At 43.3% G+C, this 17,400-nt stretch overlaps 1 protein-coding gene across 4 annotated transcripts in view; it reads right to left on the reverse strand.

Moving 5' to 3' along the window:
• The window catches only part of IARS1 (isoleucyl-tRNA synthetase 1), a 219,067-nt gene that overhangs the window by 139,196 nt on the left and 62,471 nt on the right, over positions 1 to 17,400 (reverse strand). For all 4 annotated transcript variants that reach the window (XM_050957730.1, XM_050957732.1, XM_050957731.1 and 1 more), the window contains 2 exons: positions 12,097 to 12,219; positions 7,434 to 7,525 (listed from right to left, as the gene is read on the reverse strand). In XM_050957730.1, the coding sequence (XP_050813687.1) occupies positions 7,434 to 7,525; positions 12,097 to 12,219 (215 nt within the window). The remainder of the gene's footprint in view (positions 1 to 7,433; positions 7,526 to 12,096; positions 12,220 to 17,400) is intronic.

The raw sequence follows: 17,400 nt of genomic DNA on the forward strand, positions 1-17,400 counted from the left end.
TTCCTGCGAACTGGCTCCAGCTCACCACTGCCTTTATCCAGCAGAATTCCAGCAATGGGTGATAGAGTACAGTAGAGGCTTGTCTGCAGCAACAGCTTGTAAGAGCAATCACCACTTAAGAGAAACATTTCTCCTGGGAACACTTTCCCTACCGAGAATTGTTCCCTCAGTAACAATGTAAATGCCACATACGACCAAGATTTGTGACACCACACCGGGAGCAGAGTTTGGGGCACAGGGGGCATGGCCTCCTCAAACTGCATCATCCCACTCCCCTCCCAACCCTGGACTTCAGCGCAGCTCCAGGGCACACAACGCAGTCCACTTGCCCTGCCTGACAGCCTGTGTAGAGAGCATGTGTAGCAGGGAGTTTGGGGAGAGGGTCTGGAAGAGGGATTTTTTGGGTTGAGGGGAGAGATGGGGTGGAGGAAGCAACAGCGGCGCAGCTGGAATGTTTCTTCCTCTCTTCCTCAGCATCTCGCTTGCAGGGGGCAGCTGGGAGAGTTGCTATTTTTCATCTGAGGGGAGTATCTCAGCTGCTGGCAGCAGGGTGTGGGTGTGCTGTTTTGCAGTAAGAGGTAGGGCAACCCCTTTCCTCAGGCCACTGACATGTTCCCTTCTCCCCTCTGTCTCCCTGTCCATTCTAGGATACGTAACTCCCCTCTATTGCAGGCTATGCACAGTGCCCTCCCCAGCCAGCTAGCCCTCACCAGGGTGAACAATGAAGCTACCAGTGGGAGCATCCCCTGACCCAGTCACCCCAACATGGCTATCTCATCCCTTCCAACACCCTTAGCTCTTCATATACCACAGCCCACCCCAGCCCTTCCACCACCTCATGAGCCATCAATATCATGAGCCATCTTGAACCAAACTGGTCTCCGTGTCAACCCACTCACGCCTCTGCCCCAGAGCCAGGACTTGGGACCAGGGCCGGCTCCAGGGTCTTTGCTGCCCCAAGCAGTGGAAAAAATAAAAGAAAAAAAGAAAAAAAGAAAAAGCCGCGATCACAATCTGCGGGAGCTCTACTGCTGCCGCTTCAGTCTTCAGCAGCAATTCGGCGGCAGGTCCTTCGCTCGGAGAGGGAATGAGGGACCTGCATCCTAAGAGCTGGACGTGCCGCCTCTTCCCCGTGGCCGCCCCAAGCACCTGCTTGCTGGGCTGGTGCCTGGAGCTGTCCATTCTAGGATACTAACTCCCCTCTATTGCAGGCTATGCACAGTGCACAGAGGCGTGAGTGGGTTGACACGGAGACCAGTTTGGTTCAAGATGGCTCATGATATTGATGGCTCATGAGGTGGTGGAAGGGCTGGGGTGGGCTGTGGTATATGAAGAGCTAAGGGTGCTGGAAGGGATGAGATAGCCATGTTGGGGTGACTGGGTCAGGGGATGCCCTGTCTGGGACTGAACCCCTGCTCTGTCTGGGATAACAGGTTCGTTCTCCTTTCTCTGCCCCCTCCAAATCTCTCCCCGGCTGCAGAGGGCATTCTCCCACCTACTGCAGGAGAACTGGGCCCTGCGGGCTGAGCTCAAACTGTGGCAGTCCCAGGGCTGACTGGAATATGACACACCTGCTACCAGTGATGGGCAACACCAAGGGACCTCAGCCACACCCCCACCAGTACACCTGCGGGGCAGAGGTCAGGGGGACCTTGCTTATGGTAATGGGGGGAGGAGGGGACTTGAAGCTTTGGCTTGATTTGGGGGGTGCAGTGAAGGCTTTTGCAGCTGGCTCTATAAGGGGAGAGGTGCTGAGCATCAATGGGGTGCACTGGCTTTGGTGTACTATGCTGTTTTACGTATCAGAAAAAGCAAGCTGGTCAGACAACACTTCCTATAACAGGAACAGCCACTTAGGAGCAACATAGCAAGAGGACTCCAATATGTCACTACTAATGAGCATCTACTGTAGTAAAATCCATTCATACAATATGCAAACATTTATGTGGATTGACTTATCAGCTTTATTTTTTATCAACAATATCTAGTAGGAGTACAATGCCTCAGTTTGAAGATACTAAGTAACAAGCTTTGCGAACAGGGGGCTGCTAACAGGGAGTTTCGCAAGGGAGTTCTCCAGGTGAAGGAGGAGCAAATACAGCATCTGTGGGGTAAGTGACCGTATGTAGTGTGTGTGTGTTTGTGTTTGGGGGTTACTTGCTGTGTGCTGAGCTTGTGTTTGTCAGTCTCTTTGTTTGTTTGGCTGTCTGAAGGACCATATGCTGTGGCTGGCAGTTGGAGGCTGTGAGTGTCAAAGGAAGTTTTGAAAGCTAGAAGCCTTTGGTAATTGGCTGAGCCTTAATCAGTGGGCAGGGCATTCACACAGGTGCGCGGCTTTATAAAGCCCTGGCAAGCAACCAGGGAGCTTTGCGAACAGGAGCTGCTAACAGGGAGTTTCGCAAGGGAGTTTGGAAAGGGAGCGGGGGTCCGTTGTCGGTCCTATCTGTGCCTCTTTAGTCCCTTTAAAACCTATAAACCAAACTACATTCAAAACTTCTTGCTTTAAACAACCCTTCCATTAACTAGGAGACAATGCAGGCAGAAGCCCAGCAGCAGAGTGGGCCTATCCAGTTTATTGCACTGAGTGCAGCATGTATGATTACCTGCCCTGTGGGCAGGTGGCGTATGTGTGCAGTCGGTGCAAGGAACTCCTGGCCCTCAGAGACCATGTACAGACTTTGGAGGCCAGGGTGGCAGAACTGGAGGAACTAAGAGAGACAGAGAGGTATGTTGATGAGGCTTTTCGGGACACTGTAGAATTGTCCCACCTCTGGTAAGACAGCCCCTGCGCTGTTAAGGAGGATGAAAGGCCCAGGGAAGCAGAGCAGTCAATGGGAGCAGAGGGAAACCTTCCTATAGTTGAGACCCTCCTTCCAGATGGTGCTGGGTTGCCTCTCACACTGAGGTTACCTCTCCAGGGGAGGGAACGTCTGTTGCTAGGAAAAGGCAGGTGTTAGTAATGGGAGATTCGAACATTAGAAACATAGATAGCTGGGTTTGTGATGACCAGCAGAACCGTATGGTGACTTCCCTGCCTGGTGCAAAGGTTGCAGATCTCTTGAGGCATCTAGACAGACTTTTGTGTAGTGCTGGAGAGGAGCCGGTGGTCGTGGTACATGTAGGTACCAATGACATAGGGAAGGGTAGGAGAGATGTCCTGGAAGCCAAATTTAGGCCGCTAGGAAAGAGACTGAAATCCAGGACCTCTATGGTGGCATTCTCAGAAATGCTCCCAGTTCCACGTGCAGAGCCAGGTAGGCAGGCAGAGCTTCAGAGTCTCACTGTGTGGATGAGACAACGGTGTAGAGAGGAGGGGTTTACGTTCATTAGGAACTGGGGAAACTTTTGGGATGGAGGGAGCCTATACAGGAAAGATGGGCTCCACCTAAACCCAAGTGGAACCAGACTGCTGGCACTAAACATTAAAAAGGTTGTAGAGCAGTTTTTAAACTAGGAAATGGGGGAAAGCCGACTGCTGCAGAGGAGCATGTGGATTGGACACAGACTTCTCTTAGAGGAGAGTCTAATGATAGAGAATCTCCAGGTTATAGTCAGGAACAAGGAACGGAAGAGGATAATGTAAGGGCCGGATCAGATGATAAACAGTCACATAAAAAAGAATCTGACACATCAGAAGAGGGCAGACAAATAAACAGGGACAAGTCTAAATAGAAGTCTAAATAATAAGATGGGTGAACTACAGTGCCTTATGATAAAGGAAGATATTGATATAATAGGCATCAAAGAAACCTGGTGGACTGAGAGCAATCAATGAGATACAATCATTTCGAGGTACAAAATATATCGGAAGGACAGAACAGGTCGTGCAGGGGGGGAGTGGCACTATATGTGAAAGAAAATGTAGATTCAAATGAATCCACATGTTCCATAGAATCTCTATGGATAGAAATTTCATGCTCTAATAAAAATATAACCTTAGGGATCTATTATCGACCACCTGACCAGGACAGTGATAGTGATGATGAAATGCTAAGGGAATTTAAAGAGGCTATCAAAATTAAGAACCCAATAAGTGGGGGATTTCAATTATCCCCATATTGACTGGGAACATTTCACTTCAGGACAAAATGCAGAGATTAAAATTTCTCGATACTTTAAATGACTGCTTCATGGAGCAGCTGGTACGGGAACACACAAGGGGAGAGGCAACTCTAGATTTAATCCTGAGTGGAGCGCAGGAGCTGGTCCAAGAGGTAACTATAGCAGGACCGCTTGGAAATAGCGACCATAATACAATAGCATTCAACATCCCTGTGGTGGGAGGAACATCTCAACAGTCCAACACTGTGGCATTTAATTTCGAAAGCGGGAACTATGCAAAAATGAGGGGGTTAGTTAAACAGAAGTTAAAAGGTACAGTCACTAAAGTGAAATCCCTGCAAGCTGCATGGGCGCTTTTTAAAGACACCATAATAGAGGCCCAACTTCAATGTATACCCCAAATTAAGAAACACAGTAAAAGAACTAAAGAAGAGCCATCGTGGCTTAACAACCATGTAAAAGAAGCAGTGAGAGATAAAAAGACTTCCTTTAAAAAGTGGAAGTCAAATCCTAGTGAGGTAAATAGAAAGGAGCATAAGCACTGCCAAATTAAGTGCAAGAGTATAATAAGAAAAGCCAAAGAGGAGTTTGAAGAACGGCTAGCCAAAAACTCAAAAGGTAATAACAAAATGTTTTTTAAGTACATCAGAAGCAGGAAGCCTGCTAAACAGCCAGTGGGGCCCCTTGATGATCAAGATACAAAAGGAGCGCTTACAGACGATAAAGTCATTGCGGAGAAACTAAATGGATTCTTTGCTTCAGTCTTCACGGCTGAGGACGTTAGGGAGATTCCAAAACCTGAGCCGGCTTTTGTAGGTGACAAATCTGAGGAACTGTCACAGATTGAAGTGTCATTAGAGGAGGTTTTGGAATTAATTGATAAACTCAACATTAACAAGTCACCGGGACCGGATGGCATTCACCCAAGAGTTCTGAAAGAACTCAAATGTGAAATTGCGGAACTATTAACTAAGATTTGTAACCTGTTCTTTAAATCGGCTTCGGTACCCAATGACTGGAAGTTAGCTAATGTAAGGCCAATATTTAAAAAGGGCTCTAGAGGTGATCCCGGCAATTACAGACCGGTAAGTCTAATGTCGGTACCGGGCAAATTAGTCGAAACAATAGTTAAGAATAAAATTGTCAGACACATAGAAAAACAAACTGTTGAGCAATAGTCAACATGGTTTCTGTAAAGGGAAAACGTGTCGTACTAATCGATTAGAGTTCTTTGAAGGAGTCAACAAACATGTGGACAAGGGGGATCCGGTGGACATAGTATACTTAGATTTCCAGAAAGCCTTTGACTAGGTCCCTCACCAAAGGCTCCTATGTAAATTAAGCTGTCATGGGATAAAAGGGAAGGTCCTTTCATGGATTGAGAACTGGTTAAAAGACAGGGAACAAAGGGTAGGAATTAATGGTAAATTCTCAGAATGGAGAGGGGTTACTAGTGGTGTTCCCCCAGGGTCAGTCCTAGGACCAATCCTATTCAATTTATTCATAAATGATCTGGAGAAAGGGGTAAACAGTGAGGTAGCAAAGTTTGCAGATGATACTAAACTGCTCAAGACAGTTAAGACCAAAGCAGATGGTGAAGAACTTCAAAAAGATCTCACAAAACTAAGTGACTGGGCAACAAAACGGCAAATGAAATTTAATGTGGATAATGTAAAGTAATGCACATTGGAAAAAATAACCCCAACTATACATACAATATGATGGGGGCTAATTTAGCTACAGCAAGTCAGGAAAAAGATCTTGGAGTTATCGTGGACAGTTCTCTGAAGATGTCCACGCAGTGTGCAGAGGCAGTCAAAAAAGCAAACAGGATGGTAGGAATCATTAAAAAGGGATAGAGAATAAGACTGAGAATATATTACTGCCCTTATATAAATCCATGGTACGCCCATATTTCGAATACTGTGTACAAATGTGGTCTCCTCACCTCAAAAAAGATACACAGGCACTAGAAAAGGTTCAGAAAAGAGCAACTAAAATGATTAGGGGTTTGGAAAGGGTCCCATATGAGGAAAGATTAAAGAGGCTAAGACTCTTCAGCTTGGAAAAGAAGAGACTAAGGGGGGATATGATAGAGGTATATAAAATCATGAGTGATGTGGAGAAAGTGGATAAGGAAAAGTTATTTACTTATTCCCATAACACAAGAACTAGGGGTCACCAAATGAAATTAATAGGCAGCAGGTTTAAAACAAATAAAAGGAAGTTCTTCTTCACGCAGCACACAGTCAACTTATGGAACTCCTTATCTGAGGAGGTTGTGAAGGCTAGGACTATAACAGCGTTTAAAAGAGAACTGGATAAATTCATGGTGGCTAAGTCCATAAATGGCTATTAGCCAGGATGGGTAAGGAACGGTGTCCCTAGCCTCTGTTTGTCAGAGGATGGAGATGGATGGCAGGAGAGAGATCGTTTGATCATTGCCTGTTAGGTTCACTCCCTCTGGGGCACCTGGCATTGGCCATTGTCGGTAGACAGATACTGGACTAGATGGATCTTTGGTCTGACTCGGTATGGCCGTTCTTATGTTATGTTAATAGTCTCATGGGATTCTAAAAAGCTGAGGAAATCTGTGTAATTTAAATGAGATAAAGATTGTAATTATAGTAGAGATAGAAAAAACTGTTTAATTCAACAAACAGAAAGGTTAAACATAAAAATACAGTTTAAGCCACTTTGAAAATATACCTGTCAAGAAAACGCTCAAAGAGCCTCCACTAAGAATGTCATCCAGTCAACTTTTAAAGTTCTGGAGGCAGAAATCCCTTTGATGTTAGGTAAATAAACAAACAAAAAAAAATCTAACAATGAACTCCATTAAAGTGAGAAACAAGCAGCACAGCCTAGCACAAGACATACTGCAAGCTCATGCTGAGCAAGTTTTCCTGCATGAGTCTGTCAAAGCACCACTTCTGACATAGCATTTTCAGACAGAAGTTGGGCAGAAGTTTTGCAGATTCAGTAAAGCTATGAATGAACACGTTCCACGTACATGTCCACTCAAATCTGGAGCAAAGAACTGCAAGGGCAAACCACTTGGACACTTAGTACCCTTCCAAGGTTTGCTGTCATTTGGAAGGAGATCAGGCATCTACTCTCAATTTTGGAATTAAATGATAATGTTTTTTAAATGATTAAAAAAAAAATCACTTCTAGAACTAAATTACATTTTCAGATTTAATTCAGTGCCACAAGTTAATTGCAATTCAGCTGTACTTTATTTCCTGTACTTTCACTATCCTTGCCAAAAAACAAAAAAAGCAAGAAAAACCACCTCATTTTAGAAATTACTAGTTATAACCCTCCCATTTTTCTATCAATCTGAAAGCCAAATGTATTTCTCTTCTTACCTCCAGCAGAAAGGGTAATTGTGCTTGAAAGTACTGGTGTGAACCAGTCTACCTTGTTCCTTTAGAGATTTGATGATGTTCTTATCTGCATCCTAAAGAGAAAAAAAAAAAAAGTTTTCTGAACAGAACTCAATTATTATAGGGAATATTCATTCAAGGTTGGGTCCTCAATTAAAAATAAAAAAATAAAAATCACTATTTACATGCTATGATGTGAAACAATAAAGTTATGGGTGCAGAATTTGTAAATTTTTAATGATGTGCATCTACTGTGGAGGTGCCATAGCAACTAGTTTAATATTCTTGAAAGAGAACATGATCCCCAAACTGAGATGCATACCTGCAATTCTAACTTCACCTTATTTTTTCTGTGTACAATATAACTTTTAAATAAAGTCACAAATATTTATGCATACCCAACACCAGTCAGACACACAAATTTATTTATGTCTTCAGCTATGCTGTTTTGATACCATAACATTAAGTCTTTTGGCACAGATCTGTGCAATTGCTTCAAATCTGATCTCTGAACCTCTTCACTAAATTTGCACTACTTTTTAGCATGAAATTTACGTGGAATTATTCTAAATTTAGATATGAGGGCCTAGAAACCAATAATAGACATTTCATCTTTTATAATACCTCACCAACTGAACCTTTATTATTAGATTGAACAATTATATTTAATTCAGGCCCAAAGTCAGAGCAGTAGCTGATATTCAAAGAAAGGCTGCTGGACTATTTAACTGCTACAAAATATTCGTTTGATTAAAAAAAAATGTGCTAGGAAGTTTAATAGAACAGTGCTCCCATGGTGAAAAGACAACTCAATATCATGAAAACTTTTTTTTTTTTTTTTTTTAAGAGCATTACACTCTGGCTTATAGAACCAGTATCCTAAACATGAGCTCCTCAATATTTCCTATTATTCTTACTGCCTTATACATATAAGCTGGTACCTGGAAAAATATTTGAATGTGTGTGCAACATCCTGTATGCAACTCCACCAGAGAGGTCCTTTGGGGCCATCTGCCTGTCCCAAGTCAGGATAAAGGAGGAGGGTTGGACGTGGGGCTAGCAACTCCACTCCGTAAAAAAAAAAAAATCAACCTGCTACAGAAACACCAACAATAGAGACAACAGTGACTTTTACCCTGGAAAAAGAAGTGTCTTCAATTTGAAGATGCATGACCTGGGTGGTAAAAGCCGTGAGGAAGCCACTAAGCCGATTACCCTTCTTGCAACCAGGAGGATTACCATAGGCACATGGAACGTGAGGACCATGTACGAGTCAGGAAAGACAGCGCAGGTTGCAGCAGAGATGAGGAGCAACAACCTGACCCTATTAGGCATTAGCGAGACAAGATGGACACAAGCGGGGCAGAGACGACTGTTGACAGGAGAGCTGTTGCTGTATTCAGGACATGAAGAGAGTGACGCACCCCACACACAGGGAGTAGGCTTCATGTTGTCCAAGCAGGCGCAGAGAGCACTGATTGGTTGGGAGGCACATGGTCCCAGGATCATCACAGCATCCTTCAGAACTAAAATGAAGAGGATTAAGATGAATGTTGTTCAGTGCTACGCTCCAACTAATGACAGCGAAGAGGAGGATAAAGATTATTTTTACAACAGACTCCAGAAAATATTAGAGATTCTCACAGAAAAAGACATCATCATCCTTATGGGAGACTTTAATGCCAAAATTGGACCTGACAACACAGGATACGAACAAGTCATGGGGACCCATGCTCTGGGAGAGATGAGTGAGAATGGAGAGAGATTTGTGGATTTGTGTGCACTTAACAACCTGGTCATAGGAAGTAGCATCTTTCCTCACAAGCGGATCCACAAGAGTACCTGGGTATCACCAGCAGGCACGACAGAAAATCAGATCGATCATGTCTGCATTAGCAAGAAGTTCAGAAGATCCTTGCAGGATGTTAGAGTTAGAAGAGGAGCAGACGCGGCGTCCGACCATCACTAACTGGTGGTCAGATTGAAGCTGAAGCTGAAAAAGAACTGGATAGACACGTCAGACAGAAGAGTGAAGTACAACGTCAGCCTTCTGAAGGACCATAAGACCAAGGAAGATTTTGGACTGAGGCTGAAGAATAAGTTTTCAGTACTACAGGATCGATCTGAGGAAGAGGAAGACAGTGTACTAAACAGATGGCAGAAAGTGAGAGAGACACTTAGGTCAGTATGCCAGGAAGTGCTTGGAATTAAGAAACACCAGCAGAAAGAGTGGATCACAGCAAGACCTTGATCAAGATAGAAGACAGGAAGAAGAAGAAGGCAGCAATCAACAACAGCAGGACTAGAGCAGCAAAGGCCAAAGCTCAAAAAGAGTATGCTGAAGCCCACAGAGCAGTGAAGAGGAGTATCAGGAAGGACAAGAGAGAGTATGTGGATGAACTGGCAGCAGAAGCAGAGCAGGCAGCATACAGCGGTAATATGAAACAGCTGTATGATACTACCAAGCGACTGTCTGGAAAGTTCAGCAAGCCAGAACGTCCCGTTAAAGACAAGCAGGGAAAGTCTATAACAGGAATAGAACAACAGATGAACAGATGGGCGGAGCACTTTGAGGAACTCCTGAACAGACCAGCACCACCAAATCCACCAGATATCAACCCAGCCAACGAGGACCTCCCAATTAATTGCGATAAATCAACCAGAGATGAGATCAGAAAAGCCATCACCATGATGAAGAATAGGAAGGCGGCTGGACCTGATGACATCCTGCAGAGGCCCTGAAAGCAGACCTGGATGCTTCAGTGGAAATGCTGTACCCCCTCTTTGAGAAGATATGGGAAGAAGAAGTGATTCCGGTAGACTGGAAAGAGGGATATCTCATCAAAATTTCCAAGAAAGGAGACCTTAGCAACTGTGCCAATTATAGAGGAATCACACTCCTGCAGGTGCCAGGGAAGCTCTTCAACCGAGTCCTCTTAGAGAGAATGAAGGATGCCGTCAATCCACGGCTACGAGATGAACAGGCAGGTTTCCGGCAGAACAGATCATGCACGGACCAGATAGCAACACTTCGCATCATAGTCAAGCGGTCTATAGAGTGGAACTCCTCGTTGTACATCAATTTTGTTGACTATGAGAAAGCGTTCGATAGCGTGTATCGAGAGACCCTTTGGAAGCTCCTTCGGCACTACGGCATCCCAGCAAAGGTGGTCAACCTGGTCAAGAACTCATATGACGGTATACACTGTAGAGTGATCCATGGAGGGCAGCTTACTAACAGCTTCCAGGTGCAAACCGGAGTCAGGCAAGGATGCTTGTTGTCACCACTTCTCTTTCTTCTCGTCATCGACTGGATTATGAAGACATCCACCTACGAGCATAGGAACGGAATCCAGTGGACGTTGTGGACCCAGCTTGATGACCTGGACTTTGCTGACGACCTTGCACTCCTTTCGCACAGTAAACAGCAGATGCAAGAGAAGATCAATGTAGTGGCAGCCACATCATCACAGGCTGGCCTCAACATTCACAAGGACAAGACCAAGATCCTTAGGATTAACTCCACTAGCAATGACCCAGTCCCACTGAATGGAAGCCCCCTGGAAGAAATGCAGTCCTTCACCTACCTAGGTAGCATCATCGACCAGCAGGGTGGCACAGACGCAGACATCAAAGTAAGGACTGGTAAGGCAAGAGCAGCCTTCTTACAGCTCAAGAACATCTGGAGCTCTAGAGAGCTGTCTTTGGCAATAAAAATTAGACTGTTCAACTCCAATGTGAAATCAGTCCTACTGTATGGAGCTGAAACCTGGAGGACAACCAAAACAATCATCAGGAAGATCCAGACCTTCATAAATAGCTGCCTCAGAAGGATTCTCCAGATCTGCTGGCCAGACACCATCAGTAATATCCACCTCTTGGAGAGGACCTGTCAACTCCCAGCAGAGGAAGAAATCAGAAGGAGAAGGTGGGGTTGGATAGGACATACACTACGCAAGCAGCCAACTATCACCACCAGACACTGCGATGGAACCCCCAAGGCAAGCGGAAAAGAGGCCGTCCAAGAAACACCTGGCGACGTGACCTTCAGGCCGATAGCAAAAAAATGGGCTATACCTGGAACCAGTTAGAACGAATGGCCCAGGATAGAGGACTCTGGAGATCTGTTGTTGGCGGCCCATACCCCGATTGGGGTGACGGGCATGAGTGAGTGAGTGAGTGATCCTGTATGCGCAACATGGGTTTCAGCTTCACAGTTTTCATACCATTTTCCCTTTTTAAAAAACAAAAACAAAAACCGTGTTTAGTTATCAATGTTACGAGTGGAAGATCCTTATTTTAAAAAAAAACTGATTCTTCACATGACAGGCATATTGAGTAGGCACTAGAGTACACTCTCCTTTCCTTTTTCTAAGACTTACATCATTGTTAACACATCAAGTTACTTACTTGCCTAACAGTGTAATTAACATTTTGTGAAGAGACAGTACACAAGAAATCTATATTTCTCCGTTGTAGTCCCAACTGGGGAAGGATAACCTTTTTTAACACAGGTCTTTGTAACACAGCTGTCAAGAACACACTGAAGACAAAACCATCTGGGGAAAGAAAAATGAGTTTCTACCACATGTAATTTTTTTTTTTAATTTGATCTAGCATTTACTATTTCCCCAAGTCCACCAACCTTCACATATTGTCCAGCAAAGTCTGTCACTTCTGCTGTGAAGTAGCCTGAAGCATCAACAGGACAAACTGGAACTGAATCTTTCTGAATAATATTAAAATCCATGCAGACTCTGTAGTCATCCTAAAAGAGAAGTACAAAATATATTATTCCTAAATGTAGCTTTCAATAGTCAAGACCTAGGAAAAGGGATTAAAAACTTAATATAAAGCTATTTCATACTTATACAAAAAATAAACAGTCAAATAATCCCAAAAACACTTTTGAAAGCATTTTTAAGCAATATACTTCATCTGTCAAGATGAAAAGGATGATGGAGAGCACATTTGTTCCCTAAAACTTAGGGTTGTGCCAGTTTCCTAGGGAAGGGAACAAATTTGCTCTACTTTACAGACTCTGCCCATCATTTCAAAATAAAGGGCTGAGGAAATACATTTCATACTATTGTATGAATTAAGAGGGTACACTGAAGTTGTGGTATCTCCTTAAAGCACATGCCTGTAATTCTATTTCTCAGAAGGCATGCAGTTTCTGAAGAGCTCTCTACTCCTAGGTCCATGCTCTCCACATTTAACTGATATGATTTCCACCAATGCCTCAGTTCTCAAGCCTTTGAAAACTTTTAATCAATAAAACTAAGCAGCAGACACATCAAATACTCTCACGCTTTAAACGAGGGGAAGAAGGAGAAAGAGGGGAACAGGACAGTTAGAGTATTCATCCCAAACAGCAGCCAAACCTGAAACTATCACACCAAATTAAAAGCTAAGTGTTGCTTTCCTACTGGAGTTGAGCACAAAAAATCAACTGTTACAAGGACTAAAGCTTTACATGTAAAAAACACCCTCAGGTTGCAGCGATCAATTGGCTCTAAAGACACTACTGACCTTTTCCTCCTCAACCTAGTGCATGTACAGTATCTATCTGGCCCCATCTGTGTCATTTAGCTCATTTGGTTATTAGACCAATCCCTTGGTTAGTCTTCCATCATCCATTATCATTACATGTAGCAGGCAGACTGTGGTGTTAGTGTAAATCAGATGAAAAAACAAAGCAAGAACTGGAGTTACCCCAATAGGGCTAATATCATGAATTGTAAAAGGCTTTAGAGAAAGAGCCAATGCAGAGCACATCAAAGCCTAGCATGCTGACATCTGTCCTATATATGACTATGACCCCTCAGCATTATAGGATCTAGGCCAAGAGGTGGCACTGTGGTATTTTCATCCACAACGCAGCCCACGAAATATATAATGACCTAATTACTCCAGTTTCAATTGCTGGGTGCCTTGACTCTGAACAACTTAGACTTGAAGCTTTCCAGAATGATCTACCATTTGATTAGTGAATTGCCTGGGTGAGCATGCTTGAATTCAGGCACAGATATTAGAGTTGCAATGATAGCAAGCTCCAAAAAAACAAGAAAGCAGTGATCATGTATGTCCATGATGGACATCTTTATGTCCGCACTTGGGACACTGAGACATAGAAAGATGAAACAGAAGTCGTGAGGGTCTATATCAAAGTAAGTCTCTCCCAACAGTTGTTTCCTTCTTTGAAAAAAATGACAAAGAAAATAACTGGGAAAACAAGTTATGGAAAACTTAGGACAAAAAGCTAAAATTCAACTAAAGTAAAGGTTGTGGTCCAGCAACCATGATTCTATACCATCTCAATAATGATTCCATATCACTTCAAGCCCATATCATTCAGTGGCTAGGCATTTAGCAGAAAAATAGAGTCTGCCATTCGAAGCATGGAACCAGGTATGGGACTGGTATTAACACTTACATGATAAACAGCTGGATGGGGGCAAACCCTGGTTATAAAAGACGCAAAAGATCTCATAGACTCAGACTCCAGGACTGGAAGTGACCTCGAGAGGTCATCGAGTCCAGTCCCCAGCCCTCATGGCAGGACCAAATGTTGTCTAGACCATCCCTAATAGACATTTATCTAACCTACTCTTAAATATCTCCAGAGATGGAGATTCCACAACTTCCCTAGGCAATCTATTCCAGTGTTTATCTACCCTGACAGTTAGGAACTTTTTCCTAATGTCCAACCTAAATCTCCCTTGCTGCAGTTTAAGGCCGTTGCTTCTTGTTCTATCATTGGCGGCTAAGGTGAACAAGTTTTCTCCCTCCTCCTGATGACACCCTTTTAGATACCTGAAAGCTGCTATCATGTCCCCTCTCAGTCTTCTCTTTTCCAAACTAAACAAACCCAATTCCTTCAGCCTTCCTTCATAGGTCATGTTCTCAAAACCTTTAATCATTCTTGTTGCTCTTCTCTGGACCCTCTCCAATTTCTCCACATCTTTCTTGAAATGCGGTGCCCAGAACTGGACACAATACTCCAGCTGAGGCCTGACCAGCGCAGAGTAAAGCGGAAGAATGACTTCTCGTGTCTTGTTTACAACACACCTGTTAATGCATCCCAGAATCATGTTTGCTTTTTTTGCAACAGTATCACACTGTTGACTCATATTAAGCTTGTGCTCCACTATGACCCCTAGATCTCTTTCTGCCATACTCCTTCCTAGACAGTCTCTTCCAATTCTGTATGTGTGAAACTGATTGTTCCTTCCTAGGTGCAGCACTTTGCATTTATCTTTATTGAACTTCATCCTGTTTACCTCAGACCATTTCTCCAATTTGTCCAGATCATTTTGAATTTTGACCCTGTCCTCCAAAGCAGTTGCAATCCCTCCCAGTTTGGTATCGTCCACAAACTTAATAAGCGTACTTTCTATGCCAACATCTAAATCATTGATGAAGATATTGAACAAAACCGGTCCCAAAACAGACCCCTGCGGAACCCCACTTGTTATACCTTTCCAGCAGGATTGGGAGCCATTAACAACTACTCTCTGAGTACGGTTATCCAGCCAGTTATGCACCCACCTTATAGTAGCCCCATCTAAATTGTACTCTCCTAGTTTATCTATAAGAATATCATGCGAGACTGTATCAAATGCCTTACTAAAGTCTAGGTATACCACATCCACCGCTTCTCCCTTATCCACAAGACTCGTTATCCTATCAAAGAACGCTATCGGATTAGTTTGACACGATTTGTTCTTTACAAATCCATGCTGGCTATTCCCTATCACCTTACCACCTTCCAAGTGTTTGCAGATGATTTCTTTAATTACCTGCTCCATTATCTTCCCTGGCACAGAAGTTAAACTAACTGGTCTTTAGTTTCCTGGGTTGTTTTTATTTCCCTTTTCATAGATGGGCACTATATTTGCCCCCTTCCAGTCTTCTGGAATCTCCTCCATCTCCCATGATTTCCCAAAGATAATAGCTAGATGCTCAGATACCTCTTCTATTAACTCCTTGAGTATTCTAGGATGCATTCCATCAGGCCCTGGTGACTTGCAGGCATCTAACTTTTCTAAGTGATTTTTTACTTGCTCTTTCCTTATTTTCTCTTCTAAACCTACCCTCTTCCCATAAGCATTCACTATACTAGACATTCCTTCAGACTTCTCAGTGAAGACCGAGACAAAGAAGTCATTAAGCATCTCTGCCATTTCCAAGTCTCCCGTTACTGTTTCCCCCTCCTCACTGAGCAGTGGGCCTACCCTGTCCTTGGTCTTCCTCTTGCTTCTAATGTATTGATAAAAAGTCTTCTTGTTTCCCTTTATTCCCATAGCTAGTTTGAGTTCATTTTGTGCCTTTGCCTTTCTAATCTTGCCTCTGCATTCCTGTGTTATTTGCCTATATTCATCCTTTTGTAATCTGACCTAGTTTCCATTTTTTATATGACGCCTTTTTATTTTGTAGGTCACGCAAGGTCTCGTGGTTAAGCCAAGGTGGTCTTTTGCCACATTTTCTATCTTTCCTAACCATCGGAATAACTTGCTTTTGGGCCCTTAATAGTGTCCCTTTGAAAAACTGCCAACTTTCCTCAGTTGTTTTTCCCCTCAGTCTTGATTCCCATGGGACCTTACCTATCAGCTCTCTGAGCTTACCAAAATCCGCCTTCCTGAAATCCATTGTCTCTATTCTGCTGTACTCTCTTCTACCCTTCCTTAGAATAGCAAATTCTATGATTTCATGATCACTTTCACCCAAGCTTCCTTTTACTTTCAAATTCTCAACAAGTTCCTCCCTATTTGTTAAAATCAAGTCTAGAACAGCTTCCCCCCTAGTAGCTTTTTCAACTTTCTGAAATAAAAAGTTGTCTGCAATGCAGTCCAGGAATTTATTGTATAATCTGTGCCCCGCGGTGTTATTTTCCCAACATATATCTGGATAGTTGAAGTCCCCCATCACCACCAAATCTTGGGCTTTGGATGATTTTGTTAGTTGTTTGAAAAAAGCCTCATCCACCTCTTCCACCTGATTAGGTGGCCTGTAGTAGACTCCCAGCACGACATCACCCGTGTTTTTTACCCCTTTTAGCCTAACCCAGAGACTCTCAACACTTCCGTCTCCTATGTCCATCTCCACCTCAGTCCAAGTGTGTACATTTTTAATATATAAGGCAACACCTCCTCCCTTTTTCCCCTGTCTATCCTTCCTGAGCAAACTATACCCATCCACACCAACATTCCAGTCGTGTGTATTATCCCACCAAGTTTCAGTAATGCCAACAATGTCATAGTTGTATTTATTTATTAGCACTTCCAGTTCTTCCTGCTTATTACCCATACTTCTTGCATTTGTATATAGGCATCTAAGATACTGGTTTGATCTTGCCTCCCAGCTTTGCCCTGACCCTCCTTCCTCTCTGCCATTATAGCTATCTGCTATATAGCTAGCAAAAAACACAATTCAAAACCACAGCATGTTACTGTAGATGAAGAACTGTTCAGGCTGCTGAATTTTAGTAGCATGTAGTTTCAGATAACAAAGATCAGAAATTTAATGCAAGGTTTTTGCAGGCTGGTCTTGTTTTCTGATCTATGTTCTTTTTGAATTGTGTGATATTTAGTTTTGTGAGCTGGATAACTGTGAGCTATTTGGTCACATACTAGCTCAAGCTGGGGGAAAGATAGTATCGCAAACTGGTCTTGGATTAAGAAGTGTTCTAGAACTAACTGTATCTTCCCCCCCCCCCCTTTAAATTTTGGTTAAGAATCCTTTTCCCAGAACTACATGGAAGATGGATTTCTGAGATCTCACGGTGCAGAACACATCTATATAATACCAAGGGTTCATACTGAAGCCACATTTCACATCATTATGTATCCTTCCCTCAAGGGACTTCTCTTTACTCAGAGACAGTACACCAGATAACAGAACAAGCAAATGAGCGGATAAGATATTTAAATATTTCATGGAAGGTGTG

This window comes from Gopherus flavomarginatus, chromosome 6 (genome assembly GCF_025201925.1).
Source record: "Gopherus flavomarginatus isolate rGopFla2 chromosome 6, rGopFla2.mat.asm, whole genome shotgun sequence".
Taxonomy (NCBI): Eukaryota; Metazoa; Chordata; order Testudines; family Testudinidae; genus Gopherus; species Gopherus flavomarginatus.